The following is a 23,473-nucleotide window of genomic DNA, read 5'->3' as shown; positions in this document are numbered from 1 at the left end:
ACTTATTTATTTGAAATAGGGAAGGGAGGGGGGAAAACAAGATGATTGGGAGGGCGAGGAGGAGGGAGATAGGGACAAAAACATGAGAAGGGAAATCAAAGTTCGAGAAGTAATACACCCATTCCCTGACGAATGTAACTGTAACCCCCTATACATTATCCCGACAATCAAATACAATAAAAAATTTAAAATTCTTTTAAAGTAAAATTGAGGGGCTGGGAATGTGACTTAGTGGCAGAGTGCTTGCCTAGCACGCATGAAACAAAGAAGGCCAGAAGTGGTGCTGTGGCTCAAGTGGTAGAGGGCTAGTCTTGAGCAAAAGCAGCTCAGGGACAGTGCCCAGGCCCTGAGTTCAAACCCCAGGACTCACAAAAAGAAAAAAAGGAAGCCGAATTGACCTCTCATAGCTTTCACCAATTTGGTCTCAGATCTGCCCTCTGAAGAAACACAAAAATAACCTTAATCCCTCTACTAGACAGCTAATCTCTCTATGTGATCCTCTTAAAACAAATGGTGGTGACTCAGGCTACAGTTCTGTCAAGGATATAATAAACCCAATTACCTTCCCCCACTTTCTGCTTTTAGTGGTGGAGCAGGCTTCCATGAATCCACTTAGGCAAGGGCCACGCTTCCTGGCAGGCCTTGAGCCTCAGCCCCATTCAAGGCCTCAGCAGGGAGGCTGCCCCTCAGAGGCACAGCTGGTCCAGCCAGGGGCAGAGCAAGACAAGCAGACGCCCACCTGTCTTCCTGCCCCTTGTCCCGGTCTCCTCCCTCAGAGGTCCTGTGTCACAGGACCTCTGTTTATATGCATATTACTGTCTCCCCACCACCACCTCGCACCCCACAGTGGGAGTTAGTGGAATGGCCTCATTTCTAGGCTTAAGAATTTTTTGTTTTGTTTTGGTGCCAGTCGTGGAGCTTGAACTCAAGGCCTGGGTGCTGTCCCTGAACTTTTTGTGCTCAAAGCTACCACTTAAGCCACAGCTCCACCACTTCCAGCTTTCTGGTGGTTCACTGGAGGTTTGTCTGCCTGGGCTGGCTGTGAACTGCTGATTCTCACATCTCAGCCTCCTGAATGGCTAGGATGACCACGAGGTGCGAGCCACGGGCTGGCATCTTTATCTTAATACTCCTGTGGTACTTCACGTGCGAGACATACTAACTTCCACGAGGAAACTACCCAGAGTGAAAACAGATGAACCAAAAAATACCTCGCATTTTGATTTTATTTAACCACCAAATACATGCACTTAACATTTAACTTACTTTACGTTATAAATCTACAGCATGTAAATCATACAAACAACAGTTCAAGCCTTAGTTACTCCATCTTGTAACTAACCATGGCATCTACGCACATTCTTCCGGATGGAGGCCAGGAGAGGAACTCCTTTCCTCTGCAGGGTTCTGATGGGGCACTGCAGTGCCTGTTGAGCAATATCAACCAGGCGTCCTTGGGACTGGCCCAAAGACCAGGGGCTGAGGCAGAGCTAGGGGCTTTCCTGGAGAACGTGCGCCAGTCCCACATGTAGCTGACCAGGCTTGCAGCTCAAGTCACCATGGAAGTCACACCTGGCCAAGCGCCCCCACGCTGGTCCCTGGCCACAGTGCGGGAATGCGTGCAGAGCGGCAGAGGGATTCCAGAGCACAGGTTACAACAAGCCAGAGCTCCGCGCCGCAGTACATACTCGAGAATTCAACGGTGTAAGGAAAATCCTTTTTTTTTTTTTTTCCTTTGAGAACAACAGCTTATTTTTTTTTTTTTTTTGCAGAATAGTGGCTGTGTTTCTTTGACAGCTATAAAGAGAACCCTCAGCTCTGCTCAGCCAGGAAGCTGACAAAAAAAATTAAGTAACACTCTGTGTGTGTGTGTGTGTGTGTGTGTGTGTGTGTGTGTGTGTGTGAATGGAGGCTTGAACTCAGGGTCTAAGCATTGTCACTTAGTGTTCTTGCTCAAGGCTGGTGCTTTACTACTTGAATCACACCTCTACTTTGGGCTTTTTGCTAGTTAATTTCAGACAAGTGTCTCGCAAACTTTCCTGACCAGGCTAGTTTTGAACTGTGATCCTCAGATGTCAGTCTCCTGAGTAGCTAGGATTATAGGTTTGAGCCATGGGTGCCCAACTGACAAATAACTTTGGGAAAGGGAAAAAAAAAGTTTCAGTGATAAAAATTTACTTTCCAAGGGCTAGAAGCATAGCTCAAGTGGTAAAGCACAAGGGCTTGAGTTCACACCTTAGTGACTACCCCCACACAAAACAAAATAATAAACCCTTTCCCGCTAAGCTGTGTTCTTGCACGTGTTTTCACATCACGATGCACAGGGGTCTGCCTTGCATTCGCTGTTAGAGATGAAGGCTGCCGTGGGCTCGCTGACCTTCCTCCTCTTCGGGGAGCTCTCAGAACTCTCCTGGCTGAACATAAAATTCATCCTTTGAATCTAGAAGAAATCACCAGAGAGAGGCGTCACTCAGCAGTGATCTGCCATCTGCACGAGGCCTCTCTGGCAGGCAGTGATCCCTGGCGCTGCCTAGCGGATCCAAACCTGTTTGTTCTCCTGTGGCCTCGCTGGCCTGCACGCAGCCTGCTGCCAGCATCAGACGCTGGGATCCCAAGTTTCAGGAGTGAGGCTCCCCTGGAGGCAGCCGGGTTCTGGCTCTCTTGAGTGAAGTGAGCACAGCCAACTCTTGAGGGCAGGGTTGGCAGGGTGTGGGGCCCAGGGGAGCGGGGAAGGGTCAAGAGATCTAGGGCACTGATTGTTTATGTCCCAATTTCAGTCAGCAGAGATATGCTGCCTCATCTTTTCAATGTGTGTGTGTGTGTGTATGGGTATGTGTATGTGTGTATATATACATACATATGTATGTATGTATGTATGTATGTATGTATGTATGTATGTATGTATGTATGTATGTTGTGTGTGAGCATGCGCACACCAGTCCTGGAGCTTGGGCGTTCTCCTTGGACATTTTTGCTCAAGGCACTTCTGGTTGTTGTTGTTGGTTAATTGGAGTTAAGAGTCTCACAGGCTATCCTGTCTGGGCTGGCTTCAAACTGTGATCCTCAGATCCCAGTCTTTTGAGTAGCTAGGATTGTGTGCGTGAGCCACTGGCTAAAATATGTTTGAAAAGGAGCTCTGTCAGACAACTCCAACATTTTTCCTCTGATAATATATGTATTTTCTTATAGGGTGTTGCTACAAAATCATGGGAATAAAGCCAAAAATATAGTTTAGAAACAAAGATCTAAAAATGGGTCTTAAGCAATTAATTTCAACCCTAATTGATCCCTTAAGTTTTAGACAGAAGTTGTATTTCTTATCTCAGGAACCACAAATTCCCTCTGGCTTCAGCTAAAATTAAAAGAGTAAAATGGAAAATAAGTGGAGCTGCTTGCCAGGTGATACTTTTCTTTGAAAAGCCTTGCTCTAAAGGCGTAGAAACAGCAGCATAAATACTCCAAAGACAACAGGAGATCTCTGTATTTAGAAAAATGAGTTGTTTTCAGTTTGGCTGTAAGAAAAAGTCCTTAGACTCAGCTTGTCCAGAAATATTGCCTGGATACATTCCCATTTCCACTCCTCTTCTTGCCAATCTAGGAAGATGCTGATGAGAAGATGGTATCCAAATTCCCAAACAACAAGTTTACCTGATGGTTTGATAGTACTGCCCTCTTTTTCTTCTACTCTTCAAATAAACCTGGTTTCTTTTCTTTTTCTTTTCTTTCTTCCCCCCCCGATCCCTCGTTCTTGGGCTTGAACTCAGGGCCTGGGCGCCGCTCCTAGCCTCTTTGTGCCCAAGGCTAGCACTTTACCACTTGAGCCACAGCACTACTTCTGGCTTTTTTGAGTAGTTGTCCCAGCTGGCTTTAAACTGCGATTGTCAGATCTCAGCCTCCTGAGTGGCTAGGATTATATGCATGAGTCACCAGTGCCCAGCTTAAACCTGAGGTTTATTTCAAGTTGTAGAACTACAATTTTATGATAGTAAAGAGTCTTAACATTTTCAGTGGAGTATGCAATCTCAAAGCAAACAGTGGAGCCTGGGGATTCTTCACAGCTTTGAGAAAATGAGTGGTCCAAAAGAAGGGTGCTAGCAGTTGGGGAGCAGTCCTGTGAATTACACAGAAAAAAAAATGATCCTCCCTCACAAAGAAGCATTTGAGGAAGCTTTTCATGTGTACTGCTGCTTAGCAGTGCACGTGCTTACGGACAAGAGAGCCCGCTGATTGGACAGCCCTGGAGAGGGGCCGTGCTTCTACATGACTGTCATTTCCTACAGTCTGTCTTTCTCCTTTCTCCACACTGAGAGTGAGTTCACCCGCTCATCAGAATCAACTGCCAGTCCATGTGTCCAGTCTAGATCTGCCTTCCAACTCCACATGCACACGTATGTCTAACCTCACACTAAACACCCACGCGGCTTCCCACAACTCAAAGGTAGCCTGTCCATGTTGGAATTCATCACTCAGCCAAAGTACCCAGGTTTAAAAGCAGAGTGCTGAGCACCAGTGTGGCTCATCATGTAGTCCTACGTTACTTAGGAGGCTGAGATTGAGTTCGAGGGCATCCTGGTCAAAAAGTTAGCAAGGTTCTCTCTCAGCCAGTGTGGAAGTACAGAGATGCATGCCTATAAGCCAAGCTACAAGAAGACGTTGAGACTGGGGGATCATAATTCCAGGCCACCCTGACCAAAGAAGCGTGGGAGACCCTATCTCAACAGATGTTTTTGTTTTTACAAAAACCTGAATGAGTGGTGAAGTCAGTCATTTCAGCAGGGAGAGGAAATGGGAGGATCACATTCCCGACTGTCCTGGAGCACACTGTGAGCCACGCTCAACAAACACCCAAAGGGCTAAAGGTGGAAGGTGAGGAGAGGCATCCATAACAAGCCATCATCCTGACATCCAGGCCCGAGGCTCCTCACCCCTCCTTCCCAGATCCATCCCTTTGTCTCTGTTTTAAGCAGGTCAACATCCTCTCCCCCAATCACCACCACTACTGCTTCTCGGGTGCCATCCTCCAGTCTGGAGCACAGGGGACTTACAGGCAGCTCTGACCACCCCTTCTTCTGCTTCTTCACGCAGTAATGACTCCCTTGTCCTCAGGATGGAGTCCACGTGCCTCAGGTCCTAGCCATCTCTGCAGCGTCCTCTTGCTCGTTCCCTCCCTCCACCCCTCTCTACTTCCCTGTCTGGGGACAGCCCCACACTTGATTCCACCCTTCCCCACACCCCCACACTTCCTACCAGGGCACCTTTGGTCCTGCTTGCCTTGGCCTTCCCCCTGGAGACAGACTCGAGCTGGGACAGTATTCTAGTCACCTCTGTGCACTTGTTCTTGGCACAGGCCGGGTGTTCATCAGTACTGGATGCGTCCTTGAAACTATTTCCGGGGTGAAGTGTGAGCCAGTTGTGGTTCTGTTCATTTGCAGGGCAGGGAAAAGCCCCAGACTGGCTGGAGGATTGAAGGATCCATGCACTCCCTCTCACCCCCCCCCACAGTCACTTTGGCAGACCAGTGGGGGGGGCACTGGCATCAGTTCCCATCAGAGGTGTGGCCCCTCAGGCCTGGTGCCCAGCCTCAAGCCTTGTCCCCATCCCTTCTTTCCCATTCTGATCCTTGACTTATTTCTCCTGCCTAAAACAGTCTTCTCTCCCTACAAGCCCCAGTTCACTCAGATTAGTTCTGCAGACCTAGATGAAAAACTAACTCCTCAAAGAAACTCACCCTGACCTGGGATAGCATGGCATATACATATACACACACACACACACACACACACACACACACATATATGTATATATAAAATCTCATTCCCCCAACAGATTGTTACTGCCTCCTCCCGCCCTAGGACACATGGCAGAAACTCAAACCAATTCTTCACTTCTCTGTAGTCAGTCTTATCCAACACTAGGCAGATAATAGGGCGAAGGTAGAGAAGACCTCCCACCCCGCCAGTTCGGAATGGATCCTCCCCCAGAGTGGGAAGAAGGAACACGGCATAGGAGGACTGTAAATAGACCAGGTGCAGTGGCTCACACCCATAATCCTCGCTACTCAGGGGGCTGAGATCTGAGGATTATGGTTGGAAGCCAGGTCAGGAAGGAAAGTCTAATGTCCAGTTAGCCACCTAAAGAAGACAGAAGAGGAGCTGTGACTCTTAACTCACAGACTTTCCCCTTGGGCTCGCTCTGAAGCATGATCCTCTGATCTCAGCCTTCTGATGCTATAACAATGTAAAGGTAGAACAGGGGGTAAGGATGTGAAAATATTAACATGAGAATATGATGTAAAATAGTAACATAGTGAATATGACATGAAAATACTAAATGAATAGGATGTGAAAATACTAATATAATGAATATGATTAGAATGAAAAACAGTGAAATACAGCTAAAATACTTAAAAGAAGTATATTGTCAATGCCAACTTGTATCTAAAGGCATAAGACCATAAGATATAAAAACCACTAGAACAGGGCGCACGGCAGTAACGACGGAAACAGCCAGCACCCAGGCACACGAGATAGCATAATCGTGAATGGCTAAGCGTCCAGACACCTGGCCAGAGGAGAGAGAGTAAGACACCAGCACACCCCTGGCACAACCAATCCGAAAGAGACTTTTCTGGGTCCTAATCAATCTGAATCATCAAGAAGGAGTTTGTGCCAGAGAGGAGCAGCCAAGGACCAACATAAGCAAAAAGACCCAAAACTGAGGGACAGCACTTCTGCTGGCCTTAACCGAGATTGGGGTTCAAGGATCTTTGGCCTGCAGAAGCCGTTCCTTGCCCGAGAGGACTGACGAGGACTGAGACTCACACTGCGACAGGACTGGGAGCTGCGTCTAACAACTGATGGGCAGGCCCTGGTCACCTTTGGGACAAGGAGGCGTCAAGAGTGGTGAGTCCAGAGGGTGTGCTGGATAGGCAGGAGACAAGTAGGCATCGTAACTAGAATATAGTGTTAACTCTATTGAGTGATGGTAAATCAATAAACTCGGTTGCATCGTATTACCTGCCTATTGGTGAATTACCTCTCCTGCTCACGACACCTGAATAGCTACGATTACAAGCATGTGCCACTGGTACCTGGCTCAATGGTTTTATTTTTAATTTTTTTGTGGATAAGTGACACTTCAAAGAACATGCTGTGGTGGGGAAATGTGTAAAAATTGTGGAAATGAAGTGAGTGATGTAGCGTTCGATTATAGTAACAGTGAGATGATGGCCTGGGGGCAGGGGAAATAAACCAAAGCCAATCCCTATCCAGAGGCGTTTCTAGAAGCTAGTCTTTTCTTTTTGCCAGTCTTGGGGCTTGAGCTCAGGGCCTGGGCACTGTCCTTGGGTTTTCTCAAGGCCAGAGCTCTACCACTTGAGCCACGGCACCACTTCTGGCTTTTTCTGTGTATGTGGTACTGAGGACTCAAACCTAGGACTTCATACATGCTAGACACTCTTGGCCCCTAGAAGGTAGGTTCTTATGGCAGCTGGATATGAGAGTGGGACAGAGGCAGATGGGTCAATAATGCCTTCCAGTTGCTAGTTTTGCTACTGCAGAGAAAGAGGTGCCAATCTTCCCAGTAGAGGGTTCTGGAACTCGAGCCTGCTGAGGGCAGAGTATCTGCAAACCTTGCACAGGGACACACTGGCTGGGAGGAAGCCTGAGGCTCAGGAGAGAGGTCTGGGTTGGACATGTAAATCCAAGAGCATCTGCATATGGATCATTAATGTCCTGGGTGTGGACGCATTTTCTTATGGAGAGATCAGATCGTGAGAAGGGAAAGGAGCCAAGACACTGCCTGAAGGAATTCCACCATCTAGAGATGAGCTGGCGGATCAGCCAATCGAAGAGACTGGGGGAGAAGTGAGAACAAGGATTCAGGGAAGAGGGTATGGAAAAAATAGGAGACAGGCTTCAGGAGTGCCAGGTATTTCTGAGGTGTCAGGAACAATGAGGACCCGTCACCGAGTCAGCCACAGGGGGGCGAGGGGGTAGAATCAGGGAGCCCTGGACTGAGAGACCTAGAAGGCACCATGAGGGCAGCTGAAGCTTGTATAAGATGATGAAGAAATCTAGGCAAATACAAAAGGTCTTCAGAGTGTCCGCAGGCTTGTTCGGGAGCTTGGAGATGGTGTGAGGAGTGAGCAGGGGTTGGAGGAGTGGCTCAGCTGGTGGAGCAACAGCCAACGAGCAAGAGCATCAGGGGCTGAGTTTGAGTTCCAATCTCAGACCAAAAAAACAAAAAGAAAAAATGGGGGGGAGGGAGGGAGGAAGGGAGGAGGAAGGGGAGGGGAGGGGAGGGAAGAAGAGGGAAGGGGAGGGAAGGGGAGGGAAGGGACAGCAGCAGTTTCCAAGACTAGGAGCAGGCAGGCACATTAAAGCTCCCTTCCTCATGAAAGTCAGAAAAGATGTCCGGGACAGTGAGAAATGCCCCTTTACCAGATCTGCTCTCAGGGGGGAGTCTTTACCTATCCAAAAACTTCTGTTAAAATGTAAATTCTGCTGGGATTATTACTCAATAGAGTGTTAGTGGGAATTTACTTATCAGGGGATCGCCCTGGCAGCCAGCAGGAAGCGGGAAGCGGAGCCTGTCAGGCTTTGAGAAGACAGCTCCTGTTTTCTTCTAGAAGAGCAGTTAAGGCCACAGAGAGTCTGCTTTGCATGGCCAGGGAGGCCTAGTGGCCAAGTGAGGGAGCAGAGGGGCCGCCTTGGCCCTGGCAAGTGGCTGCCATGACAATAGAGTGAATTTTATTTAGTGCAATATTAACGTTTTTTTTCTTTCTTTCTTTCTTTTTTTGCCAGACCTGGGGCTTGAACTCAGGGCCTGGGCACTGTCCCTGCTTCTTTTGCTCAAAGCTACTGCTATGCCACTTGAACCACCAGTGCTACTTCTGGCATTTTCTATATATGTGGTACTAAGGAATTGAACCTTCATGTATGCTAGGCAAGCACTCTACCACTAAGCCGCATTCCCAGCCTCTGCACTGTTAACTTTTCAGAAATATTTCTTTACCACGTGCACATTTATAGATAGTTAGTGAAAGCCTAGCATCTTTGGGGTTTGCCTTTCTCCTAGGTCAAGCAATTCTATGTTTCAGAAGGTCTAGGCCCCTGAGGAAGTTATAGCACCAACACTAGCTTTGATTCCTCTCCCTTGTACAAGTTTGCACAAAGAAAGGTAGACAGGGGTCACACAAGCACGATTCACACAAATGCAGCTATGCTAACAGTGCAGCAGGAACGCTAAGTGTGAAATGGCGCAGCTCCCGGACGAGGCATATCTCCAGGCGACCAGCTCTGCTCACTTGTTACGGTTTTTATTTTCTGTAGTTAATGACTAATGCTCTGAATTGTGACTACATTTAGGAGATAAATCAATCATTTTCATCAAGTCCTAACTAGATATTGCCGTGTATCTCCAATTCTGCCTTGGATTTTCTAAGGCACAGTCTATCTTTGAAAGTTTTCTACTTTATTCATTCATTCACTCATTTACCAAACATACTTTGAGTACCTTTCTGTTCCAGCTGAGCAATGAAGATACAAAGCTCCAGACAACAGCTCAAAGACTCTATCCAAAGAATAGCAAGTTAAAGAAATAAAACAGGGCTAGGGAGTGGCTTGTGTGGTAGACTGACTACCTAGCAAGTGCAAAGGCCCTGAGTTTCAACTCCACTACTACTCAAAGTAAGACTCTGAATAGAACATGGGATGCCCAAAAGAAGAACTTTTACCAGGGTGTCAACTGGGACCAGCAGGTAAGGCAGAGATTTGAAATGGAATCAAGAGCACATCTAGAAACAAGGACTTATTTTAGACAAAATAATGATTTGTTTTGTTTTGTGAGGTCTGGGAGAGGTAAAGAGGATGCTTCTCAATTCACCATGAGCTTCTACCTGGACTAACTCATCATTAAGGTGGCGATGTGTTCAACGCACCTAACTCCCAGAGCACTGGCAACAGAGACCAATACAGCACACAACGGGCAGCAAGGCTGCCTGCAAGCTGCGGCTCAGGGCCGGCCGAGCACCACGGGAAAGCATCCCACAGCACATTTCTAGCTCAAAGCACAGCGTTTCTCCTGCTACACACACCATTGTAAAGACAAAAGCTCTTAAGCCAAACCATCATAAGAGCCAATTTAGTAAATCTGGAACTATGGAGGCAAAAAGTTGAACGATTTATGTTGTCTAACCTTCTTTATCTTATAGAGTTTATATTATCCTCTTAGGAAGGGGGACAAATGGAGGGACAAGAAGTCAGTAAGTACAGGAGTGGCACTCACAAGACACTATGTTGAAAGTGAGCCATGCAATTTGTCCGTGGGGGCTGGAGGGAAAAACTGGGAGTGAGGTTAAGGGATGACACTGTCAAAAGGGAACTATACACATTACTTGACATATAATTGTAATCCCTACGTATATTAGCTTTATTACAACAATAATTTTTTAAAAAGACACTACAGATTTGTAAAAAAAAATAAGAATCGTGTTTAGGCTACACTATCTTCAAATTAAAATGCTCAAGATTGATACTTTACCATTTGTGCTCTTCCTTTTGACAAACACTTGAATGCATTCAATAACCTATAGACTATGAAGATATGAATACCTCAGCTGTCATGCCATTCAACTCCCCCATTATCTGGTGAGATGAGGGAGCAGGTTTTTATTGCTATTTATGGGCATGGAAAAAACGAAGCTCAAGAGAAGTGAAATGGCGTGGTGAGGTCACATATTGAGTAAGTGGAAGTCTGGCACCCAGGTCTCCTTTCAGCTTCAGTGTACTCCTTCTAATGCACTTCAGCACAACTCAGAGAAGCAGGGGTGCCCATCAGAATGCCTTGTAAGGCTGCAGAGATTGCCTTGGGCACAGCTTACTGGGACCTCAAAGTAAACTAAATTCATTATCCTTCTTTTACACTCAAATTTTTCCCCACCAGCCTCTACATTCTGCTCATCATTTCCCAGTGATCAGAAGTGACCGACTGGAGTCTTTTAGAATGTAAACACAATGGCACGAAGAGCCTGGCCCAAGGCGTAGCACATGTGGGTCACTCAGTGACTAAGCCTCATTGGTCCACAGCCACGGGAATCCTTGCTCCACTCAAACTGATCTCATAGAGGGCTGAAAACTAGGTCCTGAAGAGATGTCCTGCCTACATGAATGCTGCTAATAAAGGAGTAAGAATTTGTGGCTGAGATGCAGGACTGTCCAATGAAGAGTTTAATTATCCCGGGGAGTCCTAAATGGAATCATGTATGTCCTTAAAAGAAGGAAGGATGACAACATTTGACCACAGAAGAGAAGACAAAGTGAGCATGGAGACAGAGGCTGGGGTGATAAGGCCATAAGCCAAGGAATGCTAGCAGCTACTACAAGCTCAAAGAAGCCACCTTCTCAGCTGCATTAACCACACTGGGTGTCCACCAGCCTCATGCAGTGAGTAGTTATTTAATGAATTTAGAACATTTTCATTAAAATAGAGTAGGAAAATAGAAAGAATAGAGCATTCAGAATTAAATTCCTACATTCTGGTTGAATGATTTTCAACAATAAGGAAGCAAATGGTATTGAGAAACATGGTATTCATATGTGTACAAAAGAAGTTGGATCTTTCTCCTCTCTCTCTCTCTCTCTCTCTCTCTCTCTCTCTCTCTCTCTCTCTCTCTCTCTCTCTCTCTCTCCCTCTCTCTCTCTTTTGCCAGTCCTGGGGCTTGAACTCAGGGATTGAGCACCATCTTTGGGCTTTCTCAAGGCTAGGGCTCTACCATTTGAGCCACAACCCCACTTTCGGTTTTTCTATGTATGTGGTACTCAGGAATCCAACTTGGGTCTTAGCTGGCTACGTAAGCACTCTATCACTAGACCAAACTCCTGGCTCCAAGAAAAAAAAATTAAACCTAGGATTGGCAAGGATTTTTTAGATATTGCTTTTAAAAAAGTGTATTAGGGTGCCGGGAGTTTGGCTTAGTGGTAGAGTGCCTGCCTAGCATGCACAAAGACCTGGGTTCAATTCCTCGGCACCACATACATAGGAAAAAGCTGGAAGTGGTGTTGAGGCTCAAGTGGTAGAGCTCTAGCCTTGAGAAATCCCAAGGACAGCGCTCAGGCCCTGAGCTCAAGCCCAGGACTGGCAAAAAAAAAAAAGTATATTAGACTTGATGGAAATGACCAATGCTTGTGCATCAAAGGACACCATGAAGATAATGAAAAGATGGCCCTGGATAAGAGAAGAGACTTGCAAACCATGTATCTAATAAATGACTAATATCCAGAATATAGAGAAAACCTGTACAACTCAACATCAAAGCAATCTGATTCCACATGACTGAGGACTTGAAAGGTTACAAAGCGCTGAGTACCAGCGACTCATATCTGTGGTCCCAGCTGTCAAGCAGCGAGCTCTAGAGGATCACAGTTTGAAGCCAGCTGAACAGGAGAATTCACGAGACTCTGTCTCCAAAATAATCAGCAAAAAGAAAAAAAAAAAAGCAGGGGTGAATTGAAAGCTGCGCGTAGCTTTCCATTGGTAGCATTCTGTTAGTCTTGTCAGCATTAAATCATCTTGTTTGGTGCTTGCTTTTTAAATGCCTTTTAAAGTCTAATTTTAGAATAAATAAATTCAGATGTGTTTTGGACAGTGTTATTTTGCAAAATGTTCTTGTTTGCAGATTGTCCATTGTTTTTGAGTAATTCCCAACCAATGTGACAACACTTTTATTGTCTTACCATAAAGCCTTAATGATCAACAGAAAAGCAGATATGGTGAAGCTTTTTGCAAACTTAAAAAATGCAAAATAAAGCATCCTCGTTTAATTTGTTTTCTAGTCCTGGCACTTGAACTCGGGGACTGGGTACTGTCCTAGGCTAGCATTCTACCACCTGAGTCACAGCACCACTTCTGGCTTTTTCTGGTATGTGGTACCAGGGAATCAAACCCAGGGCTGGGAGCATGCTAGGTGAGCGCTCTACCACTAGGCTATTCTCCTGGCCTATTTTTTTTTTTTAACAGGGTTGGGGGCACAGCTCAAATAGGACACAAGCTTAACAAACAGAAAGCCATAAGTTCAAACTCTAGCACTAAGGGAAAAATAATTAAAATGAGCACTCCAGAGAAGTAAGGCAGAAAGCTCATAAGTTTGAGGCCAGCCTGGGCCACACAGTGAGTTTATATGCATGACTGTTCATTTATTCAACAGAGCTAAGATGTGAGACATACATAATTTGATTTCACCCACATTTTTTAACTTAAAAAAAAAAACAAACCAGATTAGCAGGGGATGGTGGCTCACACCTGTAATCCCAGCTACTCAGGAGACTGAGAACTGAAGATGAAGGTTCAAAGCCAGCCCTGACACAAAAGGGCCTGAGACTCCAATTAACCTCTAGAAAACGGGAAGTGGGGCTTGGCCCAGGGGCAGGGTGGTAGCCTTGAGCTGAAGAGCTCAGGGACAGCACCCAGGCCGAGTTCAAGCCCCATGACCCACAAAACAAAAACAAAAACAAACAAAAAAAGATTAAATTTTAATTGTGACTCTGCAAGACCCTGGCAAAAAGAAAAATTATTCAAATAGTTTACATGCTTCGATTAGTAGATTTTCATCATCCAGTGTATCTTCATAATTATAGCACATTCCACTTAAAACCCACCACATTTTTATATGCTCAGTGGGCATATGTGGCTAGTGCCTGCCATATTGCCTGATACAACGTGTGTGTGAGTGTGTGTGTGTGTGTGTGTGTGTGTGTGTGTGTGTGTGGTGTATGACACTCCTGGGGCTCAAACTCAGGGCCTGGGTGCGGTCTCTAAGCTTTTGTGCTAAGGCTGGGAGGTCCAGAATTTGAACCACAGCTCTGCTTCTGTCTTTTTTTTTCTTTTTGCTGGTAACTGGTGATAAGAGTCACATGGAGCCAGGTGCGGTGGTTCAAAGCCAGCCCAAACACAAAAGTCTGTGAGACTCTCCTCTCCAATTAACCTCCAAGCCACAAGTGGCACTGTGGCTCAAGTGGTAAAGCACTAGCCTTGAGCTGAAGAGCTCAGGGACAGCACCCAGGTCCAGAGTTCAAGCCCCACGACTTACAAAACAACAACAACAACCCCCCCCCCTAAATTTTAGCTAGACACAGTGGCTCAAACCTACAATCATAGCCAGGTGTGGTGGCTCACACTTCTGATCCTAGCTACTCAAGAGGCTGAAATCTGAGGATCAAGGTTCAAAGCCATCCCTGGCCCTGAAGAATGTGAGATCTCCAATTAACCACTAGAAAACAGGAAGTGGTGCTTGGCTCAAAGCAGTGGCCTTGAGCTGAAAAGCTCAGGGACAACCACCAGGCCCAGGGGTAGGGCGCATAGACTTGAGCTGAAGGGCTCAGGGACAGTGGCCAGGCCCAAAGGTCAAGCCCCACGACCAAAAGAATAAACCAAAAAACAAAAGAAAAAGAACCTATAATCCCCACTGAGAGGATTGGGCAAGGCAGAGATGCACAGATTTGTGGACTGAAACCACCCAAGAGGAAGAGTTCAGGAGACTCCATCTCAACCAGTGGCTGGGTATAGTGGGATGTGCCTGTCATTCCTCATGAGGCAGGGAAGCAGGAGCAGGGGGATCACAGCCCAGAGTGGCAAGGTGAGCGGTGAGACCCTACCTTGAAAATAAACCAGGCAAAAAGAGGCTGGAGAGTGTGGAGGGAGGTGATAAAGCACCTGTCTAGCATGAGCATGAGGCCTTGAGTTCCGCTCCTAACACGACCTAAAGAAACGCACAAGAGCATTTTCATTAAAACCTTAAAGTCTGAGTTATTTTTTAAAATGTAACTGAATACATCCCAGTCTCTCAAAAATGCTCTTTCATTTAAAAATGAGTTACAGCTACTTCCCTTGTTTCAAGGGGCTGAGTAATTAAATTTGAATTTTGTGGTCGCTAAATGGATACATAAAGCTCATAAGCCCACTGAAGCAAGCTACTTAAGGAGTGATAAAATGAAGAGTTCTTTCTTGGTTGGTTGGGCATGAATGGAAGACATCTACAGGCAATGACATGATGGTGGTATTAGATGTACTGAACTTGGCATAAGCCTGCTGATTCTTCAAAACAGAGATGACTCGATAATGGAAGTGTGAATGCTGTGCTGAGCGTCTCGGTCTTGCTGTGGAGGTCACTGGCTCGTACATGACATGAGTATCTCCTGAAAGCTCTAGCAGGTGCTGAAGAGAGCAACACAGAACCCCAAGTACAGAAACCGCTCCTGGGTACCACAGCCCATGCTGGCCTGGGATGGGAGGTGTCTACTGGTGGACAGAGGACCTCTGTTCATACAGCTGCCTCTGGCTGGCAGAAAGAGGGAGAGAGGGAGAGAAGCAGTCAACACCTAGAAGCCCACCTTCCCCCTTGTGGGATGCAAGGTTCCCCCCCCCGCCCCCCCCCAGATGGAGCTGGGAAACAAGCAGACAGAGGAGTTCTATTGTCCCTTTATGTAGCTCTATGGAGAAAAGGAAAAGCAAAAACCTTCAGGCACTGGATCTTAGAGTGAGGATGAATTTTAATGAGGGTAGACACCTAAATATAAACTTTCATGTGATTTTTTTTTTGTGTGCCAGTCCTGGGCTTTGAACTCAGGGCCTGAGCACTGTCCTTGGACTTTCTCAAGGCTAGAGCTCTACCACTTGAGCCTCAGCACCACTTCTGGCTTTTTTCTATGTATGTGGTACCAAGGAATCGAACCTGGGTCTTTGTGCATGCTAGGCAAGCACTCCACCACTAGGCCAAACTTCATGTGACTTTTTAAATCAACAACAGAGTAATGAATTTTCAGAGTTTCTCATACCTTGCTTTCAGATTGTGTGTGTGTGTGTGTGTGTGTGTGTGTGTGTGTGTGTATCTGTACTGGGACTTACACTCAGGGCTTTATACTCTCACTTGGTTTGTTTGTTTTGTTTTTGCTCCAGGCTACCACTTGAACCCCAACTCTATATCTGGCTTTTACTGGTTCATTGGGCTTTTTTGCCCAGCCTGACTTTGAGCCTCACTGCATAGATCTCATCTGTCTAGCTAAGCTTACAGATGTAAGCCATCAGATCAACTTATTTATTTATTTTTTTTGCCAGTCCTGGGCTTGGGCTCAGGGTTCGAGCACTGTCCTTGGACTTTCTCAAGGCTAGAGCTCTACCACTTGAGCCTCAGCACCACTTCCGTCTTTTTGCTATGTATGTGGTACTGAGGAATTGAACCCGGGTCTTCATGCATGCTAGGCAAGCACGCTACCACTAGGCCAAACTCCCGGCCCCAACTTATTTATTTATTTATTGCCAGTCCTGGAACTTGAACTCAGTGCCTGAGCACTGTCCCTGAACTTCTTTTGCTCAAGGCTAGCACTCTACCACTTTAGCCACAACACCAGTTTGGGTGTTTTTTGTGTATGTGGTGCTGAGGGACTGACCCCAGCGTTCAGGAAAGTACTCTACCACTAAGCCACATTTGCAGCCCAACTTTTGTTTTTAATATATTCAAACACTTTTCTATAATAAAACAGAATTTTCTGTTATCCACTTAGTTGGCGTCTACTTCTGGTTCTTGTTTCCTTTATCCATTTCAGTAGCCAAGACACTCACATAGAAATACAGATATGGAGACAGTCATGTCAGAGGTCCTCAGTCCCCCGAGAGGATTGGCCACTGTGACTCACCTCCTGACAAAAGCCATCTGTCCCATCTTCAAGCTGAAATCCACTGCACCACCAAAGGTTACACTGTAAAACTCGTGCTGTTTGTTCACTCTCCTCAGGATGTTTTATTAAGCTGGAATAGTCCTGGCATCAGTATGAATAGCAAAGAAGAAGTGCCCTGGGTCTGTAGGAACACTCATTAGAGCCACATGCCTCCCCTGACCACAGGGCGGGAAGGACACCGAGAGTGGGAGGGTTGAGGAGGAAGGCTGCGTGCCAAGTGCCATGAGAGGTGCGTGAGTGGCAGCTGAGATCAAGGAAGGGCTCCTGGGCACAGGACATTTGCGGGGGGGCTATGGAGGGAGAATGGAATAAGAAAGATCCCGAGCCCAGGGCTGGCTGCGCCTGTCTGAGGAGCCCCCGGTGGGCAGGCAGCATCTAGCCCAGGACAGTGCAGGCAGTGCACCGGAGCCCAGGCCTGAAGGAGGACCTCAAAAAACAACATGGAGAGGAAAAGAAACCCAACACCTAGCACCTACACTAGAAGTACGAATAGTGAAAGCCGGACTGCTGCTTATGGCTACAAATCAGAGAGGGAGAGAGAATGAGAAAAGCAAGCATTTTCAGAAGCTCTTCTAATGTAAATCAGCTAACAGCCCCTGTTGAAGTGCAGGAGAGAACAGCTCCCCGCTGCCTGTGCTCCAGGAGCCCGGGAATTCCCACAGCGGTGGACAGCGCTCGGGACACACGGACAACGGGACTGATTCTTGCCATCTGCGGTCCTAGAAATCAAACCCAAGATCCTACAAACTGTAGGCACGTGCTCTACTGCTGAGTTCATATCTTCAGCTTCACATAGCAGATTGTGTGTGTGTGTGTGTGTGTGTGTGTGTGTGAGAGAGAGAGAGAGAGAGAACGCGTGTGCGCTAGTCTTGGGGCTTGAACTTAGGCCTGGGCACTGTCTCTGAGCTCTTCTGCTTAAGGTTAGCGCTCTACCACTTGAGCCACAGCTCCACTTCTGTCTGGATTTCTGGTGTTAATTGGAGATAAGATTGTCCCAGACTTTCCTGACTGTGTTGGCTTTAAACCTTGATCCTCAGATCTCAGCCTCCTGAGTAGCTAGGATTACAGGCGTGAGCAACTGGTGCCGGGGTGGCTTCAAAATTTTTTAGGTAGCTATGATTATAGGTGTAGGCCACCAATGGCCTATATATGATTTTTTAACTAAATTCTCCCATTGCTAATTTTTACTCGAAATACAAGGCATTCTACTTGACTATTTTCTAAGGTAAGGAAAACCACGTGTGTGGAGTGTTACATATATATATAGATATATTATACATACATATTTAAAACCCAAGGTGATAGGGTTTATACCATAGCACAGCTATGCTGCAGAATATAGCTAGACTACAGACCTAAAGTATGACATGCTATACATATTTTCCAACCAATAAAGATTTTCCATGAGACAGGAGGGCTGCTAAGTTTCAAAGTAAACACTATTTACTTAGACACGCAGAGCCATTTCTAACCTAGCTGAGGCAGAGCGCACAGTGGAACAGTGTGGTGCAGAGCGCATGGCACATGGGTACTCTGAGACTTTCAGCATCTGATGATTAAAAACTGAATGTTTCTGCCTGACTTCAGAAGAGCTTTTCTGATTTTCCCCAGTACCTTTCATTTCACTTGCCATGATCTAATTCAGCAAAGTGGAAGCATCGACTGCCAAGTGAGAAAACACCATGGAAAAATGAAGTGAGAAACTGATTTTTGTGAGTGTTTAAAATCATGTCACTACAGTTCACAATTCCTGGTTCTAATAATCCGAAAAGGAAGTGTCTCACCAGATGAAATCAAGAAATATTTGTCATCCTTAGATATGACTGTGTTTCATTCTCTTTCCCATATTTTGCATTAAATACATGAGAATCAAACTTCAAAGGCTTCCCCCCCCCCCCTTTCTGGGTATTGAGCTAATTCCTGGTGCTTTTTAAAAAAAATATAATTTACTCACATTTTCCCCTTTTGTGGATATATTTACCCTGGGGATTTCCCCTAAAGGAATGACACCTAGTTGAGAGTTTTTTTTGTTGGATATTGCAGCTCAGGACATACATATTTCTGTGGATGATTCTTTGTTTTTTTTCCCTACCCCAGGGGGACTCCCCCAACCCCCCCTTAAATGTAACAGGTTTACAAGAAGTGTTCTTTTTTTTTTTTTTTTTTTTTTTTTTTTGGCCAGTCCTGGGCTTGAGCTCAGGGCCTGAGCACTGTCCTTGGACTTTCTCAAGGCTAGAGCTCTACCACTGGAGCCTCAGCACCACTTCCGGCTTTTTTCTATGTATGTGGTACTGAGGAATCAAACCCTGGTCTTTGTGCATGCTAGGCAAGCACTCTACCACTAGGCCAAACTCCTGGCCCACAAGGAGTGTTCTATAGGTAAAGTAAATTTATATGTTGGCAAATATCCGATACACAGTTTACAATCTGTTAATTATTTGGTGTAAATGGTGCATTACTTGCTTTGGGTAAACATGAGTGTGTGACAAAATGAAGCGTGTCCTGAGCTGGTGTGGTCATTTTCCCAAAATCAAAGTTATTTGGGCTATGGGAAATTTAAAGGATCTTGGGATAATGAGTGAAATGAATATCCAATAACCAAGGCTTTCACTTCAAATCTCAGCTATGAACTTCCAGTCTTCCCATAAATGCAATCATCAGCTAAAACCCTTGCACTTACACTGAAAGCAGTTGAATGAACAGAAGCTAAGAGACACTGAGGGCTGAGATGCACATGAACTGCCATATATTCTCCAGTCCCACCCAAGAAGCAAGGGCTAAGCCTTCAAAGCCCTCGTCTGGCTTTTCTCATGGCACAGTGCCTAACTTGAGAAGCAGGGGTCTGCTTCCATCACTGACTTGCAAGTTTCCATCACAGTAAAAAGAAACTGGGAGGGGCGGGGGACGGGGGCTCTTGTTTGCCATACAGCAAACAGGAATGCTTTGACGATTAATGACATAATGTCTGTAAGGAGGCTGGAGTTCCTTGGCAAAAAGACACCACATAAATATAAAGTTATAATATTTAGGCTTAGTCCACAAGGTGAGACCTGGTTTCTTTGGCACTTGGGTAGAATGCTGCTCAGATGCCCACAGAGGAGTCTTGTGAGCCTCCTCAGAGCCGATGGCACAATGAATCTGACCACCGGGTTAGAGAACTCACACGCACAGATTACACTTGGGGAGTGAGGTGGAGCCAAGACTGCACTGTCACCACATTTAGAGTTTCTAAGGAAGGCAGTAGAGTGTATGTAGGTTTTGACTGAGAAATAAAATCATTCTCCTATCTTGATTTAGAAGAAAAGTTAGATCTGTGATTAAAATAAGGAAAGCTTGGAGTAAGTAATTGCATGAGAAAGCTACTTCTTGGAGTGGCTGGGATCTTATTGTGCCTCAGCCATGTTGCAGTGTCTGGCAGTTTTCTCTCCCTCATGGCAGTGCCCTGAGCCCGCCTTGGTGCTGCACTCTGGAAAGCTTATCTGTCCATCTCACAGAGGCTTCAGTTCTAAAGTTTCAAGGGACACTTAAATGAATGCAGATTGCACCCTGCAAAATCTTGTGGTGTAACTGAATGACAAGTAATGCTGTTATGACTAAATATTTGCAATTCTCAGACTTAAAGATAAGATGCATCTTGACTCAAAAGACCTCAGGCATGAGAAACGGCCCTTTCCTAAGAGGAAGGTTCATAAACATATCATTACTCGCTAGCTTACAATAAGATTCTGAAACTCCAACTGTCATAGCAAAGCACTAGAACAAGAGGTGAAAGGTGTGAATCTTCCTTTTTTTACTTGGTTGTATATTTCCTCAGGTTCACTGTTTTTTGTTTTTTAAATCATTGTCTACTGATCATGTGGTCACATCAACTTTAAGTTCAAAAAGCACTTTCTAACTAAAACTTTGACCTTAGCTCTTCTTTAGCTCTCTGTGGCCTAGGGACAAAGCCAGTGTGCACAGAAGGGTAGCGAGCCTGCGTGGGGAAGTGCATCCACATGAAAGGCGTGGAGGGGACCCAGAAGATGCCCTGGGGCAGGGAGTGGGCTCAGCCGGCTGAGGAGGCAATGTGTGTACAGAATGTGAATCCTGGAAGTTGGCTGTGTGTTCTGCAGGTGGGTAGGGAAGGAAGACGACCACATTCTAGGGAGTGGGTCAGATAAGTGAATCTGTGAAGGATAACAGAAGCCAGCTTTATCATCAATGGAGAAATTACAAATATGGAATGAGAGAAAAACTAGATTGATCTTTGTGGCAGTGTAGGTGTGAACTCGCAGACTTCCCCACAGACATGAATCTAGTAGAAGTATTTGAGTATGAGTGTGTGTGTGTGTGTGTGTGTGTGTGTGTGTGCCAGTTCTTGGGCTTGAACGTGGGCCTCTTCCACTCAAGCCTGTGCTCTACCACTTTCCCTACAGCTCCACTTCTGACATTACGGTGATTTACTGGGGATCTGAGTCTTGTGGACCTTCCTGCTCCAGCTGGCTTCAAACTGCTATCCTCAGCTCTCAGCTTCCCGAGTAGCTAGGATTATGGACATAAGTCATCAACACCTGGCTAGAACCTGTATCTGGCACCTTCCTGTATTCCAGCTCTTAGGCTGTGGTGGGTGGCAGGAGGGCTGTGGGTTTGAGGCCAGGCTGGCCTAGGCAGCAAGAGGTTACTGCCAGGAAGTAACAAAATGCTCAGAGAATTAGGGGTCATAGGCAAGGACATGGGAGTCTTCTGACAGAGCTCTCACCAGAGACATCTTGGAGGATATGACAAACAAAGTATTGTAGTAGTGGATAAAGCAGGGACTGGATAACTCATACTGTTGGACATGAAGACATGGAAAAATTGACGGCTTCGAAGAATTACCTGATAGATGATTAGTGGCAAAAAAGGAGTAGCATTGTAGTAGATCAGCCTGGCAGACACACCTTAACCAATGACGGAGGAAATATCACCAGAAGAGGGGCAGATAAGCACCATGTGCCACTCAAGAGGGGAATGAGGACATTCCCCATCTGAGGCATTTCAAGACGTCTTCCCCGAGTCTAAGTAGGAACACAGATGAACTCAGATGGGTATTCTTCAGAACAACAGGCTCACTGCAGGCAGACATGTAAAGGTCATGAAGACTGAGGATGAGGTCACAAGCTCAAAGAGACAAGGACTTTACCAACTCTGGCCTGGAAGTTTTGGCCATAAAGAACATTATTAAGATAGCCGAACACACCAGAGTGGAGCCTCACATTTAAGTGTAGTCATTTATCCAAGCTGATTTCCAGTGTGATGATGGTCGTGTGACCCTGTCCTTGGGAAAACTGGATTACAGCAGTCAGAGGAGATAATGCCAATGCTTCAGAAAAGTCATCTTTTGCATTGTCCTTGAAGCAGCTCAATATGCTTATCTCAAAACAAAAGCAAACGTCTATGATAAAATTGATTTTAGAACAAAGGCTTTTCTTTCCTGTTGGTATTATACATATTTTGCCGACACTCTCCAACCTGTTTACCTGACCATTCTGCGATGTGTCCTCCTGTAATGAGCTTGCTCTAGAAAACAGAGCAGGTGGGGGAAGCTGGAAGTGGGAAAATGGAAGGGATTTGGAAGGATGTGAGGTCAAAGCCTGGGGCAGAAGCAGATTGGGAATAATTTAGAGACCCTGGATGGGCCTGGAGTTTGGCCTAGTGGTAGTGTGTTTGCCTAGCATGCACGAAGCCCCAGATTCGATTCCTTGCTACCACATGCGCAGAAAAAGCCAGAAGTGGTGCTGTGGCTCAGGTGGTAGAGTGCTAGCCTTGAGAAAGCCCAACGACAGTCAATAACTAACTAACTAAATAAATAAATAAATAAAATGGGACTCAGGACAGTGAAGTAATGTACACCAAGTCACTTCTTTAAAAGAGACTTCTGAGCTGGGTGCCAAGAACTCACACCTATCGTCCTAGCTACACAGGAGGCTAACGAGGATCACAGTTGGAAGCCAGCTGGGGCAGAAAAGTCCATGAGATTCCATCCCCAAAATAATCGGCAAAGAGCAGAAGCGAAGGCCTGGCTTCAGTGGCAGAGGACTGCATGCCTGCATCCCTGGCAGGAATGGAGGAAGAGGACTCGTGTAGACGTCCTGTCCACCCCTCAGTGAATGAACGCACAACACTTGTGGATGGGATGGATGGAGTGATGAAAGACAAAACGCAAGGCTGGCTCCCAGGGTTTTAGGCAGAACTAACTGGAGAAAGGGTGGCATCAGTTACTGACATGGCTGACGAGTGACTAATGATGGGAAAATTAAAACCTGTAACCTGGCCAGTGGAATGGCGAGAATTAAACCGCACTGGAGAGGAAAGAAAGCAAGGAGATGGTCACCAGTGCATAGACAAGCACTGGAACAGGGCGCAAGTGGCAGGTTTGAACCCCAGCACTGACAAAAAGTAAAAGAAGGACCTTAGATAATTCTCTTGTAAAAGGGATAGAATTTGGATCACTGAAAAGAAAGGCATTGGGGACAGGAGAATATTTATGTGTTAAGGTACAGGGCAGCGGCGAACCTGACTTGCTCTCAGGGCAGTGAGAAAACTAAGTTAACTCAGGCAAGGGGAACGTGTTGAGTAACAGTGAGACACAAGACAGCTAAGGTGGAGCCAGATCATAAGCAGCCAGCAAGCCAGGCAGAAGTGTTTAGACTTGATTTAGTAGGAAATAGGAGTCAGGAGGCATTTCTGATTAGGGAAGTGATCTGATGAAAGTTATATTTAAA

General features: G+C 46.0%; 1 protein-coding gene across 1 annotated transcript in view; it reads right to left on the bottom strand.

Moving 5' to 3' along the window:
• Positions 1-1,208: 1,208 nt before the first annotated feature.
• Positions 1,209-23,473, bottom strand: part of Hormad2 (HORMA domain containing 2) — a 77,903-nt gene continuing 55,638 nt past the window's right edge. The window contains exon 11 of the mRNA XM_090320452.1: positions 1,209-2,440. Within this exon, the coding sequence (XP_090176578.1) occupies positions 2,312-2,440 (129 nt within the window). The 3' untranslated portion in view covers positions 1,209-2,311. The remainder of the gene's footprint in view (positions 2,441-23,473) is intronic.

This window comes from Megascapheus bottae, chromosome 28 (assembly GCF_031878675.1).
Source record: "Megascapheus bottae isolate mThoBot1 chromosome 28, mThoBot2.hap1, whole genome shotgun sequence".
Lineage (NCBI taxonomy): Eukaryota > Metazoa > Chordata > Mammalia > Rodentia > Geomyidae > Megascapheus > Megascapheus bottae.
The sequence above is the reverse complement of the archived record's forward strand: the minus strand, read 5'-3'. Positions and strand labels throughout refer to the sequence as shown.